The 24,020-nt window shown below is 39.6% G+C and overlaps 2 protein-coding genes across 4 annotated transcripts in view; one reads left to right on the top strand and one right to left on the bottom strand.

The window, feature by feature from the left end:
• Positions 1-878: 878 nt before the first annotated feature.
• On the bottom strand, positions 879-23,004 carry LOC102227207 (gamma-aminobutyric acid receptor subunit alpha-5-like). Of its 2 annotated transcripts, none has more exons than XM_005812911.2 (10): positions 22,733-23,004; positions 22,113-22,173; positions 21,386-21,510; positions 20,482-20,549; positions 18,999-19,219; positions 14,747-14,829; positions 11,251-11,394; positions 5,883-6,035; positions 5,585-5,796; positions 879-5,461 (listed from the first exon to the last, which is right to left on the bottom strand). In XM_005812911.2, the coding sequence occupies exons 2-10, from the start codon at positions 22,160-22,162 to the stop codon at positions 5,162-5,164; spliced, it is 1,356 nt and encodes a 451-aa protein (XP_005812968.1). In that variant the 5' UTR covers positions 22,163-22,173; positions 22,733-23,004; the 3' UTR covers positions 879-5,161. The 2 variants fall into 2 exon arrangements, with proteins under 2 accessions (XP_005812968.1, XP_005812967.1); XM_005812910.3 differs by having other exon boundaries at positions 22,633-23,003.
• LOC102228511 (gamma-aminobutyric acid receptor subunit beta-3-like) overlaps positions 7,624-24,020 on the top strand; it is a 59,292-nt gene continuing 42,895 nt past the window's right edge. Inside the window, exon 1 of one of the 2 annotated variants that reach the window (XM_023329619.1) lies at positions 7,624-8,166. In XM_023329619.1, coding sequence (XP_023185387.1) covers positions 8,024-8,166 — 143 coding nt within the window. In that variant the 5' untranslated portion in view covers positions 7,624-8,023. The remainder of the gene's footprint in view (positions 8,167-24,020) is intronic. The other variant, XM_023329618.1, reaches the window with a different exon arrangement.

The following is a 24,020-nucleotide window of genomic DNA, read 5'->3' as shown; positions in this document are numbered from 1 at the left end:
AATGATTAATTATTAGAGCATTGACGTGTTTGAACAAAAAAAGCACACTGCATATGAGAAACAACTTTTTACAGATAAATCTTTTATTAAATAACTGCTGCAGTAATATAATATGTAGTCTAAAGTCACAGAATTGAATTGTGAAGTAATCTGATCGCTTTTGGCCTAAGATAACAGTTTTTCCCTTTGAATATATCTTCTATGTCACAAACACCAATTTAAAAATATGTGACTTCTAGAAGCAACTGGTTGCCGTGGGTTTTATTTATCAGTATCCAGGTGCTGAATTTACAGACGGTGTGAGTTTTTCCTTTGTTACAATAATGTGCGACTTTGTTGGGGTTTCTCACAGTAAATCCCAATAGCATGAACTGAACTTTGTTTCTGCAAAGCACTGTAATTGGATATATAGATATCCGGACTCCCAAGTGGAGTGAAGTGCTTTGGACTAGAAATTCTATAATTGCACATAATTTTCTAACAAGGGTTGAGATCTACCGTCTGAGACATGCTTGTAAAGTTGGTCTATTTTAAGCACTTGGGTATATTCACGTATGTATAAATGTACATTCGCTGACATTTTCAGGCGTTTGAACTAATGAATTTCCTTCAAGGAATGTTTTATGATCAAATAAGACAAGGTTTGAGTATGTTTGAGGCTTTGAAAGAAAGCAATACAACTCAATTTTTGTCAATTTCACCTCAAATCAACTTCTAGATATTCTTAAAATTCAAATCTGTGTGGTCTAGTGTGGCTTCTTGACAAGATAACATTTCAGTAATTTTGATTGAATATAAGATTCATCCCCATGATGAAACTGCATAAATTAATCATGACAAAATCACGTTTTGCCCACAAAAAGCGCATCGTGTTCTAGTAAATTCAACAGAGTTTTTATTCTTCATCAAATACAGCCTTGCAGCTAATCAGAGCTTCAGAAAATTCCACTCAGAATGGCAGGAGAAAACAAACTAAATCAATCCAGTCTGGAGACGGTGATGGAAGATCCACAGTATGTAACAAGCCGCATACATCAGCAGAGAATCAGATCAATACCACTAACGAGTGTTAATGTCCGATTTGCTTCCCATATTAGCAGCTTTAATCAGGGTTTAATGAAGCCACAGTTGAGCTACAGCAGTGCTTTAATACATGGAGGTGTATTATACAGTATATTTATTGATCCCCTTTTTGTATAAGACAAAAACAGAAGATAAAACAAACAATATGGGTGGCAGAGAATCAGCTACCATACCGTCGCTGCAATTTTGCTAAATATAATGCAAATAAAATTTTTACAATTGCCTCAGAGATTTTTTTTTATTCTTTCTTTTTGCATGCAGAAGAATGTTTGTTTGTAGTAGAGACAACTGTTGCAGTCATAAATGAGAGCTCCAAAACTTCAGTCTGCCTCACTACCAATGAGCTAGCATTGGATGAAGTGCACATAATCAGTCCAGCGTTTGCCCCAGAACACGCACAAATCTGTCCAGACTCCAGACTGAGAAAAACAAGCAGTTGTCATCAGGATTGGGTGCTGCTCGGGGCTTAAACCGGAGAAAAGTGCTTTGCTGTGCGGGGCCCCCCTGACCGAATGAAAGCAACTTAAGCAGAACTAAATCCCTTTTCTAGCAGATGTATGGCAGATGAGTCTGTGACAGAGGCTGGAGGAAGATGTGAGGGGCAGGCGGGTGTTTCTTGGCTAACAATAGTGAGAAGGAAGGTTGAATGGATGGATAGGTCGATGGGTGCTCCTCTGCAGTGGGAATAAATGCTGCTTTTGAGAAGGCAGTTGGGAAAATAACCATGGGGACACAAGGATTATCATCAGATTTCATAAAATGAACTGAAGATGCTTATTACAGCTCTACAAATCAACCCAACAAACAGTCTTAAAGACTCACTACTGTGTGAAGAGATGCACAGAGACAGAGGTTGTTCCCCGGGAGCTTGTCTGCGCTGCTAATCTTCTCTCGGCTGCCATGTCGACCCAGGCCGGACAGTCAGATGGACGTGTCAACCTTCAGCCGCATTTCATTCCACTTCCTTTCACCCTAACAAGCACAGAGACTTCAGCACCGCTGACAAGACAGCAACACTTTGAGTATCCAGAAGCGGCGGCTCACCAGAATGCATCAGTCCTGCACATGTCATGTCACTTTAAGCACTTTAAACAAGCAGGTCTGATGTTGTTTGCTTTAGCTTCACGAAACAAATATGATGCTGTAGGAGCTGATTGGCAAAGTAGCTATTGTAAAAAAGAAAGTACACATTCTTTCAGGATCTAAGCTTTTATCTGTCACAATATCATACAATTGTCTTCATTAAATGTAAATTAGGTACGGTGGTGGTGAGAAGTTGGGAATTTGTAGGAAGGAAACTGGTTATGATGTTCCCAGGCAACAATGTTTATGAGGCCCTTTTGTTTAGGAAATGGAATGAGAAATGGTCATCAGATGAGTTTGTTCACGAGTTTGCTAGTTGCTCTTAAAGATGTGATGCAGGTAAAATCGGGACCCACATGGGTCATCAGTGTTGCACATTTGGAGCGTTTTCCTAAAGCCAACTTAAGACCCAGTTAAAGCCTTTTCAGACTCGCATACATTATTATCTGCCCTGAAGTTCACCAAGAAAATGGCCAATAAAGTACAGTCTTCGATATGATGCGGTTCAAGAAGCGCAAACTGAGAGGCATCATGTTGGCTGCAAACGTTGGTCTCTTTGTTCCTGAGTGTCCCGACACAGAAGCTGGTCCTCGGCCTTGATCCAAACCTCTCCTCACACAACCTCACTTAGAGGAGAAAATACACAAAAAGCTCAAATGTCTGTTTTGTTTCTCAAACACCAAGAACAGAGTGAAGTAAAAGCACACAAAACTTGAGGGAAAAGATACAAGACAAGAGCATACGCCTCATAAATTCAAAGTCAGGATTGGAGTTTCTTTTTTTTCTTGTGAATGTCATAGATTAACCTACAAAATAAAACTTTGTCAAAAGCTAGGCACAAATAACCGCTAAAGACAGATTTCATCCCCTAGTAACTGATCTCACAAGCCTCCTAAATAAATAGCTAGTAAAGACTTGGTTAACCCACTTCTGTAGAACTTTTCTGTTTGATTATCATTATTAGTTATTAAATTTTATGTACATTCCTTAACAATGGCATGTTGGGGAAAATAAAAGGCACAGAAAAGAGAAAATGAAATGTAATGTATGTTTCTTCTGCAGACTAAACGGAAAAATAGCAACAAACATAAAACACTAAGCTTTTAGCTTTTACTCTTATGTCAGAGGATGACTTTTAAAATAGAAAATAGTGGATGTTTAGAAAGTCAGGCACAAAGAACCCCTTTATAAAACAGACCTTATCAAACTGTAAGCAGCTGTGAGTTTCCTAAATCACTAGCTAGTAAGAAAGCCTTTTTTTTTACTATCTTTTATATAACCTATTGAATAAAAATTGTCAATTTTAAATACATTCATTACATTGCTAGAAAAGGAAGAGAATACAGAGAAAACACAATCATATTTGAGGAGTTTTCTTTCGGCAGACTGAGCTCTGTGACAAAACAAAAAGGGAGGAACAGAGCTATGATGTTATCTTTTACTAGCATATGTTAAAGAATATATTAAAGCCTAAGAAATTAAAAAAAATAATTGTTTTGTAGATTGTCAGGCACAGAGAATGTCTTTAAAAACTGATTTTATCTACAATTTAGCAGCAGAGCTGAGAAGCTTGATATCTAGTTGGCTAGTAAAGAGGCCTGTTTAACCTTAGACTTAGAAGAGTAATCACATTGGGTTCATTACTCCACTGAAACAAAACAAAAGAGGTGACTGCAAAACATTTAAAAACATTTTTTAGATGCAAGTTGTTTATAAAACCTAAGTCTTAAACCCAGCTTACTAAAGAAAATTGAAAATAGGGTGATTACTCTATATTGGGGGTTAGATGTGTAAAATTAAAGTAAGAAGTCACATTTATAAAGTTTGACCTAAAAACTCTTGAGATTCAACACTGACTTTTAAAGGCTATTTTGTCTGTTTACAGTTCTCTATCGCTGTAGCTCTTGAAACATTTTACACTGAGCATTACCAGTTTATCGGGGCATATTCAGGTTTACAAATGCACAATTAATTAAAAGTCAAACCCAAATTTGTCTTACTTGATGATCTACTTGTACAACGATGAAGAGTCGGCTGTTATTTTTAGCCGCATTCGAACTGAAAGCAAAATCTCCTGGAGCTTTTAGCGCCACAGTGTTTTGCTCAAGGATGCTTTAAAGGCTTCTTGAATCCAGGTCACTTCACAGAATCACAGTCTTGGAACGCTCCACATCACTGCTGATTTGTATGTGACACATTGCTTTTCAGGTAACTGGCTTCTCAGCGGTGTATATTAGTTTCACGACTGAGTTAACGAGGCTTAAAATTTAATTTCAATCACATATACCCATTCCCTGAACTGTGCTAACCCGTCTCTCACAGCTATTTTTTCACCTTTTAGGCAAAAGATGTGCGAATATTCTTGCTCTATATCTTGCTCTACTAAATTTTTATGTAAATATTGAGGACTTGTATGTAACTCTCAGGTTTCCTTATTTGTTTTTCTGACTTTTGAGATTCTAGGCTTCTGTCTAAGGGTTTTGAAGCAGTACAATGAAACATAACATCACGTGGACGGCAAAAAGAAATGCTAAATTAATATACTCACATCATTGCTTACTCTTTAAATTAACTTTTCAATCCAAACTTAGTGAGCCTCTGCACTTTAAGCAATGACATATACATGGTCGGTATTTAAGACAAAGGAGTCCACAGTTTCCAGTTTAAGAGAACGTCATGCAAACTGCAGCAGGATAGACGAGAAGGAAGCAAAGCCGCCACTCGCCTGTTTCTTTAAAGCAGTTTCTTCATTACCGAGCAATTTTTTTTTAGGTCTCAAGAAAAGGAAAGGAAAACTCTTGCAGCCTTGCATCCATTCAGGTTGCCTGAATTAGATAGATGGTTCTTTGTTCTTCAAGCGCAGATGTTTGCTTTATCACTTGTCTTTTTCTAAAGCAGAGAATGATTGGGATCAAACCCTTTCTTCTTTTACACAAATTCAGTTTCGGAAAGAATAAACCCTGCACAAAAACACACAAACAAACAAAAAAAGCGATTATGTGGAAGCGACAACTCCTTTCACCATCGGTTCTCTGTTCAGGTATGTGGCCCAGTAGACGAGGTTGAAGGTTCCGAAGAGGACGGGGAACACTATTCGCGACATCTTGTCGATCTTGCTGACGCTGTTGTATGTCTTTTTGGGGTCCACCAGTTTGCTCTCTGAGCCCCGCAGCTGCACCGACGTCGTATTGGAGATGGTGGAGATGGACGCGTCCTTGGTAAGGTTGGGGGTGTAGTTGACACCTGCCGAGCAAACATTGTTGGCCTTTTTTGAGAGCACCATTGGGTCTCGTTTCTACGGTGGAACAGATTACAATGATTAGCTTCCACAGTTTTACATAGCATTTCTGTTACTGGTGTGAAATGGAGTTAAGTCAGTTAGAAACAATTAGCATAAAAATGGTCCTGTAGATGTTACCTTAGGGTGCTGTGCTTCCAGAGCTTTCTTGCCATCCCAGGCCCAGCTCCTTTTGGTGAAGTAGTTCACTGTGGCAAACTCGATAAGAGCTGAAAAGACGAAAGCATAGCAGACAGCAATGAACCAGTCCATGGCTGTTGCGTAGGCTACTTTGGGAAGCGAGTTTCTGGCGCTGATGCTGAGTGTGGTCATAGTCAGCACCGTAGTCACCCCTGGAAGCAAACAAAAAAATGTGTTGCGTCTAAATGCATCACTCAAAGGCTAGATGGAAAAAGAGTGGGGGAAATGTTTCACTCACCAAACACGGTCCGCGCGGGAACGGACTCTCTGTTGAGCCAAAACGACACCTGGGACAGGATTACGGTCATGAAACATGGCATGTACGTCTGGATGACAAAATATCCGATCTTCCTCTTCAGGTAGAAGTGCGCCATCATCACAGTGTATTGTCCTGAGTAGAGATAGAAGAGACAGAGAGAGAAAGAATATAAGGTTGGTGAGTAAGATTGAGCATTATAATGAAATCTAAGTGCCAAATAAAAAACACAATGACGTTTGGAGGTAAGATGCAATATATCATCAGAAAAATACTGTACATATTTATGGAATGCAAGTTTTGAGTGAGCATTATTCAATGCAATTTTTAATATTATGAGACTTCAAAGAGTGGTCTGTATCCTATTATTTGTATCAAAGCCCATTTATTGGGGGCCACATATTGTGAAGGCATTATGGAAGCTATCCATAGTTAAATGTCTTATTGTTTATATATAAACTGATGGAAAAATAAGCGTTTTTTTGGCAAAAATATTGTTAATCTTTGGAGAAATGAAGAATTAAATTGCTGCTCCTTCATTCATGAAAGTAGAGCTTAATATAAATGACCTATGCTGTGACATTATCTCACCATGTGGGGGTGCTAAACTAAAGGATGACTTTTGAAGAAACGCTTCCAAATAGGCCACATACTGAGCAAATCTCTAGTACAAATTTGTCTCTTTTTTTATGGTCCCTGCACTTTTCCTGTAAGATTTATTTATGTGCTTTGACTAGTTTGTTGCTAAACTTTGATTTTCTGAAACCCCAGTTTAAGATGCACCAATGTCATCTGTAGAGAAGTAACCCCAGGTCATGATACTGCTACCACTATGCTTCATCTTAATTGCTAAAAGCTTTTTTTTTTGCATTTGTACATCACTCTTTTGAGATGCACTTTATGTAGAAATGAATTGTTTAACACAGTTTAGATTGCTTGAAACCTTTTGTGTGCAAACAGACAATATCTTGAGGACAACCAATTTATTTGAGATAAGAAATGATGTCATGTTGCACTGTCAAAACCCTCTCTATCCGAAAACGTTTTTTTTTTCTCAATTCTGTATGGACATAATAAAGAGGGGCTGATATGAGCAGAGTAGTGGAAAAAAAATCAGTGGAGCAGGACTAGAGAGAATATTCCATATTCAAATTAAGCACACTTTGGATTCACTATTAAAATGAATAAATGAGCACAGGTGGCGTTAATTACTATGGGAGCAGATTGTTATGCAGTTAATGTTGGATCTTTGACAGCAGATGAGGGCAGATGGAGGTAAGTTGGGTGAGAAAGGAAGTGTAAGGGAAGAGAAAGAGAGGGACAGAATATTGAATTTGAGGCTTTAAAGAAAGAAAAATCCTCTCGCCGTCAGCTGTTTATGACTGCAGGCGCTGGGTAGTTATGAAAAATCCAGTCCATCTCTTTCTCTCACACACACACACACACCATACACAGAGTAATAGACGAGGCTTTCTCTGGGGCAAAATCCGATTTTTGAACCTCTCTAATCCCTGGTTACAATCTGCATCCTGCCATCAGTGAGAGGAATAGAGGGAGTGAGACGGAAGGAGGGGGAGGGGGGTTTAGGTTTCCTGTCCTGGGATCCTCGATGAAGCCCCGCCCAATCTGAGCCCTGCCAATCACGGCGGTGACACACACATACACACGAAGCATGATTTCCAACTGTTGACACACACCTCAGCACAGACTTTAAGCTGCGGAAGAGGAAGGACGATTGCTGCTGCTAATCATTGCTGGGATGGAGGGGGGCTAGCTGTGTGGGTCTTCCCTGACTTTTCCTTTTCATCCTGCCGATTTCCCCCCACCCCTCTGTTTTAATTTGGCAGCTTTTTGTGGATTAATGATTCTTGACGGGATTGGTTGCCATGCGAGGGAAAAAGGAAGCATTTGTTGCAGCTGTCAAATGACGGAGGTCCATTGCTTTTTGTCCATCACGTCCATCTCTTAGCAACCTTGGTCTTTGCGATGCCTCAGTCGGGACAACCCGAGCATCCCCACCCGGGCCTTCCGACGCCTTCATGACCCCAGGCTGGCTCTCTTGCAACCCCCCCATCAACCTCTGCTGCTGTTGTGAAGATTCTGGGCACCTTCACCATTGATGCATGGATCTGTACTGGGAAGGGTTGACAAGGAACATGTTCCACTGCTGGATGTTACTCCTTCTCTCCCAAGGATTTGTATTCAACAACGTCCAAGGGGAACTTCCTTTCATGTTGGGGAACAACGCTGCAATGCTGGTCAACTTGTAAGTTTCTTGGTTGTACCTCAAATATCACTTGAGCTGAATGGTTTACAAAGACCTTTAAGGTAGGGCTTATCGTCTAAAAATGACGACCAAGAGAAAGGAACAGCAGCATTACCGTAGTGCCAGGCAGTTATTTAGGGAACGTTATTGCTATCTGAGACAGAACGCACAGTGTCCTTAGAGATGTCAACTATCTAAAGACAAACTCATGGACTAATCTCCTCTTTCATGCTCTCAAATAAGTGTATAGTCTAAAATTAGATGTGCTACTTAAAGTCTAACACCGTCACATCCATCCAAAGCACTAAGCTACAAACTTGAAAGAGGATCCTTTCTTAGCAAACTCAAGCTAACGTGTACAAGAGGATTTGAAGGCAAATTAAATATCTTATTTTTCTAAAAACGTCTTAAACATAGTGACAGTCTGGTCCAGTGAAACAGTTATTAGACCACACCTTTCAGCTGGGGCCCAGGAAGTTTTTTGTACTATGAAGTTGTCAGAGGTTAGAACATCAGAAAGTCAAGACAATCATTAACTGTTCGCTGCTTTGAACTTCATGTGAACGAGTGATTTGGCGTTTTTATCTGAACTAAATGAAACAGCAGCGCTCCTTTAAATAGAGCAGAGCAGCAACAATAAACTTCTGTCGACAGCAAGTCTTTTTGGCAAATTTACTGAACTCCTTTGCACCTTTAGTGCAGCATTCGTTTCCTTTTGCTGTGACAGCCTTCCTCATTGCTTGTTGCCATGATGAACAAAGGAAATCAAGTAAAGATTACTTTGAGATGTGTTGCCTTGCTTTGCACTAGAAATACCAACACCTTCCTCCCTTAGGAAAGTGTTGGTATCTCTAGATAGGAAATTCGGTGGAAATTTCAACTTTACCACTGCTCTTTGTGTTCATTTTGAACACCTACTACTTTCTCAGACAAGTCAAAATGCACAGGTTAGGTCTAGCAAGTTTAAAATGTCATATTTGACTGTAAAACTTACTCATAAACTCTGACCAGAATGACTTAACCTACTGGACTGAATTTGACCCTACAGTTCAAACCCACCGGCAATATCCACCACTGATTTGGACGACATTCAGAGAGAAGCTTTGGGCTGCACGAATGATTTTTCTGCCTTTAGTCCCTATAAGTATCTATTTTTCTGATAATCTTTTGCAGACGGAGCATATGGTTGTTGATAAATCGTTATATTATCAACAACTTCTGGCATAAGTAAAAAAAAAAGAAGCAAATTTGGTCATTTTACTGTCAATTTTGCATTTATCCACCTGTAAAAGGTCCTTAATAATTGATAAAGACTCCATTGTAAGTTTATACAATTCTAAATTATCTTAGGATAAAAGTCAGCATATTCATACAATGGTTGTAAAAAATACAATTTATAGCTGTGGGGAAAAGTTGCTCACCGCTAAAGAAAAGAAAATGATAAAAACAACCTGAGCATGTTCACTATATAACTTTGGATGAACTTCCAGTCAGAAATTGAAGCTTTCCAGTGTTTAATCTAGATGCATTCTTTCAAATAGGTCAAAATTGACCTATTTGATATGTTGCTACATTTATTGCAATTAAAGCCATCTAATTGGGCAAAATATGGTTTGTGTTTAAAGTTTTAAGCACTCTATTAAAAATCTGTCCCTTTTTTCCTATTGTGATGATAAAGAAAATCAAACTGAAACGCTACTGAGTTCCTCCAGGTCAGCAGGAAGCACCAAGAGCAAATTAATTCTCTCATGAATTACAGTTGGACCAGAAATTCAATTAACTTTCTCTCAAGATTTCTTTTGACATTTTGAGAGACCAATGATTAACAGGAAATACCTTACTTTTAAAATTGTTTTTATCTTTTAATTCAACAATAATATCTTCAAAATAGGTCACAGCGATGCTGCCTACTGGCAGATTTACAAGAAGTGGTGATATGCATCAAAAAGTGTAAAGATGCAGTGTGTTGGGGCGAGTAAGTCCAGTTCATGCATTTATTTTTGAATAGAAATAACTAATTCAGTCCATTCAGTAATATGTATTAAAGAAACACAAATAAACCCCCCCCAACATTTTTCTGGGTTAAACACGTAGTTAAGCTAATGCTAATGAAGTGTGAAATGATTGAGGGCAGTAACCAAATTTATTCCAGTAACCTTTACCAAACAAGCAAACAACTTATGTTGTAAAAAAACAACACCACTCATGCAGGGGAAATCCAGATTTTCAATAAACTCTCCACTAGAAACCAAAGGGAAGTGCACATTTCCGCTTTACATAAGAGTATTAAACAGATGCGTTTCAGCCCCCTCAACCTCCACATGTCTGTGCGAGCCTCTCCAGTTCCGACACACAAACATTCCTTGCTCCATCTTTGTGAGAACTTGTGATCAGAGACTTTTTATCCTCTGAGAAACACATCTCCACTCATGATTAGGTAAAAGCTAACCTTTCGCCTTTCCACGATGCTAGCTGAAAACCTAAACCGCCCAGAGAAATACCCAGGTTCGTGACCTCTTTTGTACGTTTCTATCTATCGCTGTGAGGACATCTGGTGTTCACAGAGATAAATTTATTCACGCAGATCCACTCAGTGACAGCCACCCAACCAATCTCTCACTGATTTGTGATGTCATCTTCTTATGCAAAGGCTGATGGCTGGTTGGAGGGATGTTAGGGGAGGATTAACCCTTGGTCTCAGGTCTCTCCAGCTCAGTGTCTGTTCATGTGGCCATGTGTGCACGCATCAGCTCATGTGGGGATAAGTGTTGTTTGACAGGCCTGTCCGGCAGCTGGTTGTGTGACGGATATGCTACTATCCTCCACTGGCATCCACTCACTGAGTCTTGGTAATGTTTGTCTGCACTCATCATTCACTCTGAACAGCCATGAGTAAAACTTTTAAAATCAGGCCAGCACTGTCAAAAAGTAATTGCCTAAACTAAAGATCAGGAAATACCTGAGGTAAAACATTGTATTGTTTTTTGTTGCACATTATATGGCACAGTATAATTGCAGAAGAAACTTAAGTCATTAATATCTCACTATATCCCAATTCTTATATGTTTAAACTGCCTTGCCCACCTCGGCTGGTGCGTATGTCCTCTGTGTCAGCTGTTTGTCCAATGAGATGGTACTGGTTGAGTCTGGAACCATCTTCTGCCACAACAACAGACTTGGCGGCTCCTTGAGTCCATGTGTAGACCACCTCTGAGACTGGATAGGCATCTGAGAAACAGAGACAAACTTTAAACATGTACCTACTGAGATAATTGAGTATGCAAGAAAAATATTTTCCCACAGCTTTTACTGAAAACAAATAGATGACTGCTTCCTGCTTACGAAAACTTGGGGATTTCTAGTGTGACTGTGTTGTGTTTGAGTGAGGGCGGATTTGATTTGGCACAGTATTTTTGGGTCAGGAGATTTGACGCGTTGCACAACTGATCAAATAACTAAAGATGTAAAACTAATACAACTTAATATTTTCTTTTAGGGGTACAATCTCAGACGTTAATCTAAGTAAATGTAGAGTTTAAGATTGAGCTTTCTGACAATAAAAACACCAGGTAGGTCAGAGAGAAACAAAAAACACCTGGTGCCCAGAAGACCAGTGATGCTGTCTGTTTCCCAAAGATTCTGCGATTCTCTTTAGAGTGGATTGTGTTAGGAACCTTTTAGGACATTGTCAATTACAAATCTAATGGCATGAAAGACAGTGGCTCCTGTTACATCTGGATAGTCAAACATGGTGGCAGTAGATTAATGGTAAGGGGCTGTTTTGTTCATTCAAAACCTCAATAATTTGCCATAATTGAGAAAACCAATTTCTCAAAACAACAAAGTAAAAGTTTTAGAGTTGCCTTGTCTGTGTCAGGATCAAAAACTGATTATGTGATTATGTATGTGTTAGTGTGAAGTGAAAAGCAAAATCAGTAGGAATGTGTAAGGGGACTAGGAGCAGCTTTTCACACCACTGCCTCTCATGAGGGCAGATAGGATGCTAACCTTGGGCTTCCAACATGCGTGCTCACTTGGCAGCTTCATGCAGCTGTTGACTGCCTGGTTAAATTTAATGACTGACAGGCTAAAGACCGCAACCTTAAGTGAAAGGGGAGATTGCAAAAAGGGATTATTGGTGAATTTCATTATGCAAACGAAGAGCTAAAGTCTTTGGCAGGCCCAACAGTCCACCTTTGCCAACTTCTCAACACTTAATGCGATGCTGTTCCTGCCTCACTGTGTGAGGCAAAAGGAGATACAACTCAGCCAAACTCATCACCTCCTACAGTAAGTGAACGCACCGAGTTTAGCTGTTGGCAATGTTTAATGATACGAAGGAGCGCGGCTCAAGATTGAGTCAGAGTTTTGTGGACTGAGTGAAAACTTCACGATATTATATCAAGAAAGTAGGGTATTTAAGTACGTAGATGCATGAAATGGTAATATCCTCATCCCTAACAATGTATGGAAACAAAACCCAACAAAAATTAACATCTAAATAATGTCATGCGGCACTGAGCATCAATCAGCTTGACAAAGACATCTCATGCTGTTCATAAAACAGCTTATTGTCTGCCTCTTGAGGTGTTACATCCCATTCTTCTTGATTGATGCCCTCTCAGGTCATTGATGTTCTGGGATGCAGGATTGCAAACCTCTACATTGCGACTCAATTGATCCCATACATTTTCTATGTGATTCAAGTCTGGGTGAAGTGCAGCCCACTTCATTAGAGGTACCCCAGTCTCCAGTACCCGTTCAATAATTATGTGACTATGATGAGCTGAGGCATTGTCATCTATGAAGATGACATTAGGGCTGTGTTGTTCATGGAGAGTGACGATGTTTTTCAGGTGCGATGAGCTTGACAAAGAATAGGGCAGTTCTATGTTGACTAGTCACCTGCCCACACTGTGACACCGACACTACTACGAAAGGTTTGACTGGTGACAACAGTGGCTGATGCATAGCAGTCTCCTTGATGTCTCCAACATCTTTGGTGGCCATCATTTCTGCTCAATGTGTCTCAACTTTCATCAGTGAACAACACTGAGGCCCACTGGTCTCTTGTCGAACGTAAATGCTCCCTGACCCATGAGAGCCAGTTTCAGAAAAACTTGGATTGTTGGACATATGAGATCAAATGTACCCCTTCAATTCTAGCTTGATTGAGAGCGACAGTTACATCTCTAGGAAAAATTCTGTTTTTATCTGCATTAAACACACCAGTTGGCGCCAAACCAACTAGCAACCATCATGAAAGGTTTCTCCAAATTGTTGCAAGCTTCATTAATTGCTTCTCTAAAATCATTGTAATTCTCTCTTGACAACAATTTATCACACACCAGTAGGCTCCAAAACAGCAGTTTGCCAAAACCTGTGTTTTTTTTGCAGTAGTGACATTTGTTGATGATCAATTTATCACTTGCATTTTATTAGCAGCTTCTACTTTCCTGTCTAAATCTTGCAGAACCAGATGGTGTATATTTAGTATCCCAGGACTGCATTTTATTCACTGCATATATGCTGCAGAAATTGGATTCTTCATTTATTCCTCCAACTTGTCTGCGTAGATCTGAGAAGTGAGCCCTTGCAGCCCAGCAGTTATGTTAAGCAAGTGGGGCAGAGTGGGGGAATTAGCAGCCCTTCACCTGAGCTAACCTGCTTTATTTGCCGGATAAGTCACCACTCTGCCACTGAGCAGTAGGTGCATGCACTTCCACAAGATAGGTGTGTGAATGCAGACAAATTGTCACAGGAAGCACTCCCTTCTCGTTGTAAAAATATAGTTCTGCCTTGCCATCTGTTTAATATTTCTATTATGCTCCTCCACCTTTCACCTGCATTTCTGCACCAGGGGGTAATTAGGTTGATGCTGACCCCAGGACAGCCCAGCACCTTCTCGCAGTATAATTGGATTGCGCTCCAAAGTGTAACCTGACATAGTGAGGGTGGGCGGAGCTCATGTCGTTGAGATCTGGGGATAAAGAGCCTCATCCTTTAAGCCTAACAGACTCCCGAGGTGTGGGCCGAGCTGTCTTTAAATACCACCAAGTTCCTCTCACATTTCTACCAGAGGGAGGACACATAACTGAACGGCCCCATTCGTCACTAACTACGCTTGAGGAAAGTTGAGGAAATCTATTCTCTTGATTTTATTGGCTTTTGGAAAGAAAGGAGCACTGAGTGTTGACAGAGGAAGTTTCCAGTGTAACTCCATTCCACCACACCCTGGATAAAGTTTGGTTCATATTTCAGCCTATGCCATCGATTTCCCCTGAATTACTCAATAAACTTCCCTGTGAAGAGGGGGTGGGGTAAACGTCTGGCTGTTACAACAGTGTTTGCACTTTTTGTGCCAGTTTATGACTCTAATAATTCAGCACTGCAGCGACAGGCTTTAAAATCGACTCTAACTGTGACAGTCAGGCGTTACTCAACATCAACCGTGGACTAAAATTAAATGTAAATGGCTGCACCAGACTGCAGGATGCAATTACGTAACAGTGATTGATCTGGGATTGCCAAGCACTGTAAGGGGATGGATATAGACGCCTGCAGCAAGGATTGTACTCACAGCTGCCAAACTTGAGCGGGCAGGCGTGGGCGTCCATGGGAAAGTCCTCCAGTTGCATGGGGCATTCTGCTGAGATCGTCAACCTAAGACCAAATACATCAACATTTATTTATTAGGATTGAGATCAAAAGCAGACTCGTCTATAAAGCATTTGGTCAAATGAAATTTTTTTTACCATGATATGTTGCTTTTGTTAGAAATGCAAACATTTTGTTGAAACATTTGAGTACTAGAACTTGCAGTTTTCTCCGTGTAATAGCTCCATCTAGTGGTCTAAAAAAGGTCCCTCCAGTTTTTTCCTCCCAAGTATAGATATATAATTAATTTGCTTTATCATTTGAAACTTTATATTTCTCAATTTTTAAACAGAGAAAATCAAAGATCTTATGCAGTGCCAGATCTCACTCTTTTTAATCCCCTAAAGAGCCTTTTCTATTAAAAACAAACAAAAACACAAACCCATTTCCTGTTACATTGACAAAGAGTCCGGATCTGATCATTGTGCTGGTGCAGGATTAACTCGATCGAGGACTCGCACACCACCTAGTAATTCTTGCCCTTTTATTCCCCAGAAGCGATCTGTCCTAGATTGAATTAAATCCCCGAGAGTATTTCTGCTCTTTACATGATGATGAATAATACGGCGTTTATAGTGATGTGGATTCACTAAAACTAATGGGGTGGCTGACAGAGAAATAGCCACAACACAAAGAGTCATTATATTAAAGGTTTTGTTTTCTGCCCCCAGCATCAAGGCATTAGTTACAGAGCATTTTTTGTTTCTCTGAACCTATTCTGACTCAAAATCAACTTGGGATGTGTTTTTACGCTCTAGTGTAGGGTTTCTCATTAAATCAATAAGAACAACAAAGTGGGGTAAGAAGCTACCTTTGGTTTGGGGCCCAGATTGTGTTACTTTGTCGACACAACTCGATGTTTCTGATTGGAGAAGAAAATTAGAGGGTCTCTGGGATAAACTAATGAGAACATGGCTGCCGGCAGTTGTACAATGTTCTAATTATTCATGGAGCAATGTCCCATTATTGTGGTGAGAGCAGATGACTAAATTAGTGACTTAAATTGAGATATAACCCAGGCAAATAAAATCAATCTAGAACATTCAGTGAGTTATTGTATTTTAGTGTAAAAATAAGACAAATTAATGATTAATGGCTTTAACAACGAGGCAAGATTTTGACTGAATCGCTTCAGAAAAATAACGATCATATTCACTCAAAGTTACCAAAAATATTATGGAATTATTGGATGTTGAAGGAAAATTCTGGAAAAACTTGCTGGAAAAAGCAATGACAATAACATTTGAGGGGGAAAAGAGAAAATAATAAAATGCTTGATGCAGAGGAAAACATGTATGATGTAATTCAACAATAATGAAAATAGAACAGAATCACTCAAAGTTTAGACAATAAAATATGGGATCGATTGATATGAAGAAAAATAATGCATACTTGTTGAGAAAGAAACAAAAAGATATGGGAATAATTCAATTTTGAAAACTTTACCATTTATTTTGTGGACAATTTTTAAAAATTGCTTTGGATTTCCTAATGTTCTGGTGTCTTCCTTTGTAATATTTTCAACTAGTCAGTTTAGTCCTAACAAACGATGTCGTTGTTTATCAACCTTTGCATTGCTTTATCAAAGACATCTCTTACAGGGTTACGAATAATGCCAATCAACCAGGCACAGCAACTTGTTAAACTGCAAGAAATTTCCAATGACGAGTTCAAAAGTGAGTGCTAATTTGTTTCTTCAAAGCTGAATTATTCCAGTTTTCCGTCTTCTGATTCTGTCAGTAAAGGCTGGAGATGACAAATACTGGAAACGGAACGGCAGACGGACCGATATTCTTGCACCTACCGGAAAATTTGACAAGAATCTGATCTCGTGCAAAAGTGGAGAAGTTGGCAACACAAAAAAAGGGCTAGAGCTTGTGCTTTGTTAGCCACCATCTGTCTTTTCACACGAACCGACCCATTTTTAAATCTGCAGACTACATGTGTGAGAACAGGCTAAAAGGAGAACTGTTAGAACTTCTCAAATGTTAGATAATGACAAAAAAAAAAAAACACAGCAGAAGTGTGAATGACTATAGCGACTCTGTTCTGCCAAACGATAAAAACTCATAACTTGCTCATGTTGCCGGATATCTAGTAGTTGCACCAACGAGTCAGTATGCATTAAGCCTGCATTGTGGAGCGAGAAGTGGCAACTTATAAATTTTCGATGGGAACAACTAGACAGATTTGCTCCGTATGCTTCTCCTGTGAGTAATGGCTTTTAGAAGAGACAGCGGCACAGTCGCATTCGGGAGACAGAGGACATGAGCTGTCACTGACACTCGTGTGCTAGGTGTTTGTGCGAGACGAGTCGTACTGACTGTAATGTGCTAGTCTGTCGGGTTGCATTGCAGCAAAAAGCGGAATCCAGAAATCTGGAATTTTACAACGCTCTGCAAAATGATTCATCTCACTAGTCACATTAAACATTAATATGTAGAAATCTGAAAAGCAGGGCTTACATTTGTTTTCAGGAGAGGTGGGACCAAGTCACTGTTTTCCAAGCCACTAGTCGGTTTCAACTCTTTCCACCCAAGTCTTGTGTCAAGTCTCTGGTGTAGGCATGAAGGTCTCAAGTCAAAGTCTTAAACTTTTAATTTTACATTTGACCAATTATGTAATTTAATCAGATTAATTTAGTGACTTTAAATGATTTAAAAAGATTTTTTCTGACAACCAGTAAGTGAACTCTAAAACCATCTGAAAATTTCTGCAGTTATTTTTTACTTTAGCCAAAAATGTATTTGATCTAAACTATTTGCATCATACACATTTCAATGTGTGATTAAACAAATAAACCAATACAAATGTATTTTTTTAGAAAAATAGTGTCATTTAACCTAATACTGAAGCATTGAAAGTAATCCATTTGACCTATTAAAGCTCAATATGACATTATATGTGGCTGGTACACCTATTTGACATGAAAACTTTAATTTTTATTTGTTTTATTGGGTTTGTTGTATCATTTTCTTTCAAAGAAAAAAACAACACTTCTATTATAACTTTAAGAAACATGCGCTCTGTCATAAAACATTTTGCACTCAATGCAATGGTCAAGCATTTTTGGTAGATCAGGAATCCCGTACATGATGTCATACCAGCTGTTGGCACCAACTTTGTGCCCAACTACCTGATGGCACATGAAGACAGATTCTTGTAGTCTTAGAATAGGCTCCATAGTTTTGTACCCAGCACTTTTCCATTGATGCAACTTTTCTATCGGATATCTAAACATTTTCAAGTCAAAGGGTTCAAATCCAAGTGAAGTCATAATTCAATGCTCTGAAACTCTAGGTCAAGGGAAAACCTTTTTAAGGACATCATCAAATTGAGTCTAACATCGTTAAATTGGTCACTAGCTTGGCACAATTCTAGGTTATGTGAGTCAAGTCCACACCTCTGATCTTTGTCTTCTTTGGTCAATACTCTATTTTAACAAATTGCCTTCCCAAAAGCTGCTGCATGTTTTTCGTGTTAGAATGAATCTCGAAAACGTGTTGAAATGCCCATTTTCTTGTGACGTTTCTCCACTTCTAATGCAAATGCATCACACGTCTTGTTCAGTTCTGCTGAGAACAAACTGTTCTGAGGCCAGGAAATGGGGAAAAAACTGAAAAAGGTACTGAAATCTTGTTGCATACTTTAAACTAATTCTTTTAAGTGAATTTTTTTTTATTCAGTTTCAGGCAAGACACTGTATGTGCCTGCTGTAAGCTGCAAGAAACTTGTTCTTATTGTAATGAATACGTTCACTTTTTTTTATTCTTTGCTGTTAGTTCTTATAAATGAATGGATATTTTACTCTAAACTATTTCCCTCTGTTGTTTTTCCTTCATTAAGGCCTTTCACATCAGTTTATTTAAACAAATGTATCTTTATGTAGAGATTTTCTGAAGACCCAGCAGAGAACTCATTATTTTTTCCAAAATTTTGGCAATGTCTAACAAATACCACTAGGTGCTGCTATTTCCCTTCCTTGTGAAACACTCAGCTTGGTTTTTTAAAAATTGCTTTCAGATATATTTCTGATGGATTCAAAGCCTGTTTGTTTTATGGTTGTCCTCATGCGTACTTTTTGTAGCCACATCTTGGACTTTTGCAACAAATATGCTACTAACCTAAAGAACATACCTGTTTCTGTCATACCTTGCTGTCTGTCTGTGGCCTACCTCATTGTGTAGAGCAGGGTTCCGTCGTCCTTCAGTCTCAGCAGCTTGTTGGGTGTGGTCATGTTGTGAGCGATGGACTTCTTACCATTGAGGAAGAAGGTATCAGGAGTCCAGATGTTGCTAGCCAGCAGGTTGTTTAATGGGAGCATCTCCATGGGGCCTTTGAAGCAGAGACGCTCATCCTTCCAGCTTTGACGAAAGAACACGTCTATGGTGTATTCCTGGGATGGAAAGCCACGGTGGGAAAAAGAGAATTCAAAAAGGTGAAGAAATTTTTCAAGCAAAATAAGTAAATCTTGGCAGACTTTCAGAATTTGTCGCATCTATTTCACTTTCAGTGCTTCAGAAACACAGAGGTTGGAAACTGCACTTCATAGATCTGTCATAAACTTGCAGGCGCGCTCGCTTCAAGCTGTGAAAAACAAACGGCCGCGATAGCCGACAGAATGATGACGCTGTTAGCAGGCTGACATATACGCTTTAAGCAACTGAAGGGACGTTCAAGCCTCCTGCCGTAATCTATAAATCAATCATTATACAGTGAAAATGCCTCTTTCGAGTTCATTATGGCAACAAAAAAAAGGCAAATTTGATGAGTGCGGTGTCAAAACTGTGGAAAGATGTGGGAGGAACGTAATGGACAAAATTCCTGAAAAAGGAGATTTAATGCTTTTCGCTGTTCAGATAGAATGTTGTAGTTCGAAGGAGAAAGGATTAATGAAAATGGTGAATCATTTGGAACAAATTGGAATGGAGCAGCCGAACTGAAGTAGTTCCCAAAAGTTACAATCACATGATTTGCAAGTATTATAGAGCTGATATTGTAAATACTTAGAGTACCAAAGTTTTTTTTACTGGATGACCACATGAGCAAGGGTCCACCCTCATGTGGTACCAACCAATTTATAGGAGTTTGTGGTGACACTAAGAGGTGGTGATGCTCTAGATAAAAGATTACATACATTTATCATGTTACATGGTTTTTGTGGCCATCAACAAACTTCTGACATAATCCTGGCTAGATATTTGATCGTTACTGCTAACAAAACTGGTCGAGTTCATATAAATTATCTGGATTCAGCTTTTGAGGATTCTGTCATCGCCATGCTAGGCAGATGGTACATCTTTGGGTTTGGAAACCTGGCCTTGAGTCTTCATTACATCTACCAAAGAGCCTTATGATTATGTCCAAAGGGATTTAGCCGGTCGATATGGGCAACAACAGATTTCAGTCAGGTTTGAAGGATGTGGTTCTATGGTTGGCACCCTATCAGTCTTATCAATTTTCTGTAATCTTAAAGGGACAGTTTGGGTCTTCTTGCTCATTAAGTGGAAGTAAATTGCTTAGCAAAGTTAAGATGATATTGAACCTTTAACATCCTTTGGAAAACATTTAGATTAATTTCTGTACAACTTTGACTCGAGCAGATTTGTAAATGTGGAAAGGGTTTGCATCAGCAGTGTTTGCTGTGGAAGAACTCACCATCTCTGTGTCAGACACAGGACCGAAGCTGGTGACAAAGATGTTCGTCTTGATTTCCGTCACGTTCTCTGGGGGATGGATAGAACGGAATTGGAAAAGAAACATGTAATTGGACAAGATAATGCAAGAAGCAAACATTTTATTAGGATTGAAAATGAATGCTAATTGTGAGTTATTTAGGGACAAGGTGACTGTTTAAAAATGCCAATGAGCAACAGAGAGAAAAGGCCAGGAAGCTTTTTTGTCTTTTTGTGAATATGGATCTGGTCGTCGGCCACTAAATGCAGTTGGTTGCACAGTTTTTCGAGCAGCTTGTTGAATGCTGAATGGACGCCTGTGTTTTTCTGGCATGTATTTTTAGGCCCTCTTGTCAAGGGTAGCAACCGTTACCAGGCTCTGAGAGCTGCCTTTTGCCGTGACACATCGTGGTTACAAAAAAATAAATAAATAAAAGTGAAGAAGGAAAATAAATGTCCTGGTTTCCTTCCATTATTGGACAACTTCTGTCTGCATGTGGCAACAAGGTGAACGCTAACAGGGGAAGGAAGAGGGGCGACACAAAAAGCTCAGGGAAATTTAGGAGTAAAAGTGTAATAAGCAGCAAGCTGTTAAGAGATAGAAGGAATAAAAAGCTCTCATTTCAGAAGTCCCTCAGGAAAAAAAAAAAGAAAAAAGGAAGATCTCCATTTTTGAATGACAGTTTGCTGGCTCTCAAGGTTATATCCTGTTGCCAGGGTGAGGAGCATGAATAAAACCCCTCAGAGATCTGCATTCTGGTTGTGGTGACGACAGCTAGATTGATGGAGACTGGCTACCCTACGTCAACTGGCGCCGTTTATACCCCAGAATCTGTTGCCCAAAAAGAATTACTCAGCCTGAATGGACACATTGGATGTGACTGAACCTCCGAGTCCCGGGCGGAGCCTGTTGTCGTAGCCATCCAGGAGGCTGTCCAGGATCCTGGTGAAAACCGTGCTGTCCTCGTTGGCGTCCTCCTCTTTTTGAGCTTCCGACGACTGCTGACAAAGACTGGGAGGAAGTGAGGAGGTGAGGAAAAGGAAAGAAAAATGGAGGGGGGGGGGAGTGAGAGATGATCATGGCGTTGGTTAAAACGGCAGGACGTCAAATGTGACATGGTTATTGTGATTAATTAGCCAGCCGTATCGAGGCCAGACTTGTTGTGATTAATTATTGAACATAAGTGCTGCTTACAAGTACCAGTAGAGATAATTAGCGCTTAGATATGTGATTCGAATGCAAACAAACGAGCTCTCCTTATAAATAACGCAAGACTGGAGGCATTATGAGATGAAGTTGACCCTTTTTTGTTTGTTTATTTACAGCTTTTTGTCTGTTTTCTCCGTTTTTTAAGGAGGAGACATAAAAAAAACTTTATAAACATGCAAGTTTCAACTTAGAAAATTTTAATTTGTTCTTTTTTGTCTTCAAGCCTTCAGGCAACACTCTAGCACCTCAGACAAGTGATCAGTCAGTGGGAAAAGGGCAACACGTTCTGCAATCTATCACGATATGTACGTGCAATTACCTATGAAAGGCTGTTTTTTTTTTTCGTCCCAGAACAAGTGAATGAGTAAAGTGTTAGGAGGTTTCATTTAGTGGCATCAGTTTACCTATTTTGGCATCCGAGCAGGAGCAGGAGGGAAAGTACAAGCCAAGTCATGTTGTTAAGAGCTGCAACACACAAAAGCAAAGAGTGTGAATGTCTTCCGCTCTGTTTGAATGCAAAAGACGGAAAGAAAATCTGACAATTAGTTGAAGATGAATCCCATTTAGGAGGTAAAACTCTTTGTTCCTCTGAATGCCGAGGCAGAGCAGCACTAAATCAAGCAGTGGGACAATGTGGGTTCACTGAAGCTGCAGTCTGCAACTCCTTCAACAGCCAGGAGTGATATGAAAACACAACCAACAGATAAATCTTCTTATGCGAAAGAAAATATGCAAACTGTTTTCTGCAGCATGTTCTATTCCAATTAATTCAGGGTATTGCAAAACATGTGGGCAACCCCCCCCGTGCCTTCCCCCATCCTCTGTACCGTCTATTCCCTTCTCCTCTATCGCCACATATTTGCATCCTCTCTATCTGAACACAAAAATGAATTATGTCTGAGAATAAAGAGAAAAAGCATCAACCTGAATGCGGATCCATCTCTACCGAGCGCCTGGAGGAAGAGGGTCTACACCCGGACTGTACCACCACCTATTCTTCTCCGTTGCTAGTCACTCGTCTCACCTCCTCCTCCTCTTTGGCTTCCTCACCAAGGGCTGTTTCCGCACTCTCTCTTTCTGCTTCTCTCTCTGTCAATCAGCGGCTCCCCATCAGGAGGTGTCTCTCTGCTTCTCTCCTCCTTCAAGGCTTTACCGCATCGCCTCCAGAAGTGTTACCCCACCACCTCCAGCAGTAGCAGCAGCAGCAGAAGAAGGGGGCTGCCTCTTCTGGCTCGTTGGCCAGCCTCTGAGGAGACTGGATTCACTCCACATTTTTTCCCTCCTTTATTCACTTTTTTTTTTTTTTCTGCACCGCCTACTGTTGGTGCAGGAAAATACAATGCTTCAGCTAACAATTTTCTGAATTAGATGCTTTCCATCGTTGGTTTGGGAGGAACGTTTCTTTAAACCAGCAATATTGTCCCCCCTCCCCCTTTAAGTCACCTTAATACACAGAAACACAGACCTTCAATTATCCCCAGGCAAAGTTTCATTGACATAGAAATGATCGTCCACCTACACGACATGAAACTATGGAAGAAAGGTTAAAGGACAAATGACATACTTATGCAATAATGCGAATAGCCTGGAAGTTTGTTGACATTGTCCATTGACTGAGATCTACTGGTGTTTAAATGGAGATAGACTGGAATGTAGAGAAATGTCTGTGGTTGAACGAAGAAATCACAATCACTTTCAAAGGGAAAAAGTGAGAGCAGGAAAAGTCAATACTGCTTAAAAAACATATAGATTTTAATTGGAAGAAACTGTTCCAACTGCTACGAGATATGAAATATAAGAACAATAACACTAAAAGAGAAGGAAGCAAAATACATTTAATAACCAAAACAAACTCAAAATATATTCAGTTTAATCCCAATAATTACTGTTAGTCTTATGTACTTATAGATACAGTATCTTGTCCTGCAGGTCACATTTTAACCCAAACGTTACATAGTAATATTGTTTTTATAATTTTGGCTCTGTTTGGTAGCAACCTGATACAAAAATATAAAAATTAAGCTACCTTATTTACTGCAGCTTATTGATTAAACTAGTTAAGCAACTGGGCTATGCTGCTAACTATTAGCATTGCTAATAGAACTGTTGTTCGGTACCGTTATCGATACTTTAATCAGTTTATTAGCAATCGTTAATTATATTATTGAGCTAGATGTTTTTGGCGTGTTTGTTGGTGGGACTGGAGATGCTTCTGCTCTTGTGTTCTCAGGTTCCACTGAGTTTTATTAAGGAGTGTAATAATAGAGAAGCCTGAGCTCAGATGTTAATTAGTTTACTTTCCATCATGGCAA

The sequence above is a fragment of the Xiphophorus maculatus genome, chromosome 24 (genome assembly GCF_002775205.1).
Source record: "Xiphophorus maculatus strain JP 163 A chromosome 24, X_maculatus-5.0-male, whole genome shotgun sequence".
In the NCBI taxonomy this organism is placed as follows: domain Eukaryota; kingdom Metazoa; phylum Chordata; class Actinopteri; order Cyprinodontiformes; family Poeciliidae; genus Xiphophorus; species Xiphophorus maculatus.
The sequence above is the reverse complement of the archived record's forward strand: the minus strand, read 5'-3'. Positions and strand labels throughout refer to the sequence as shown.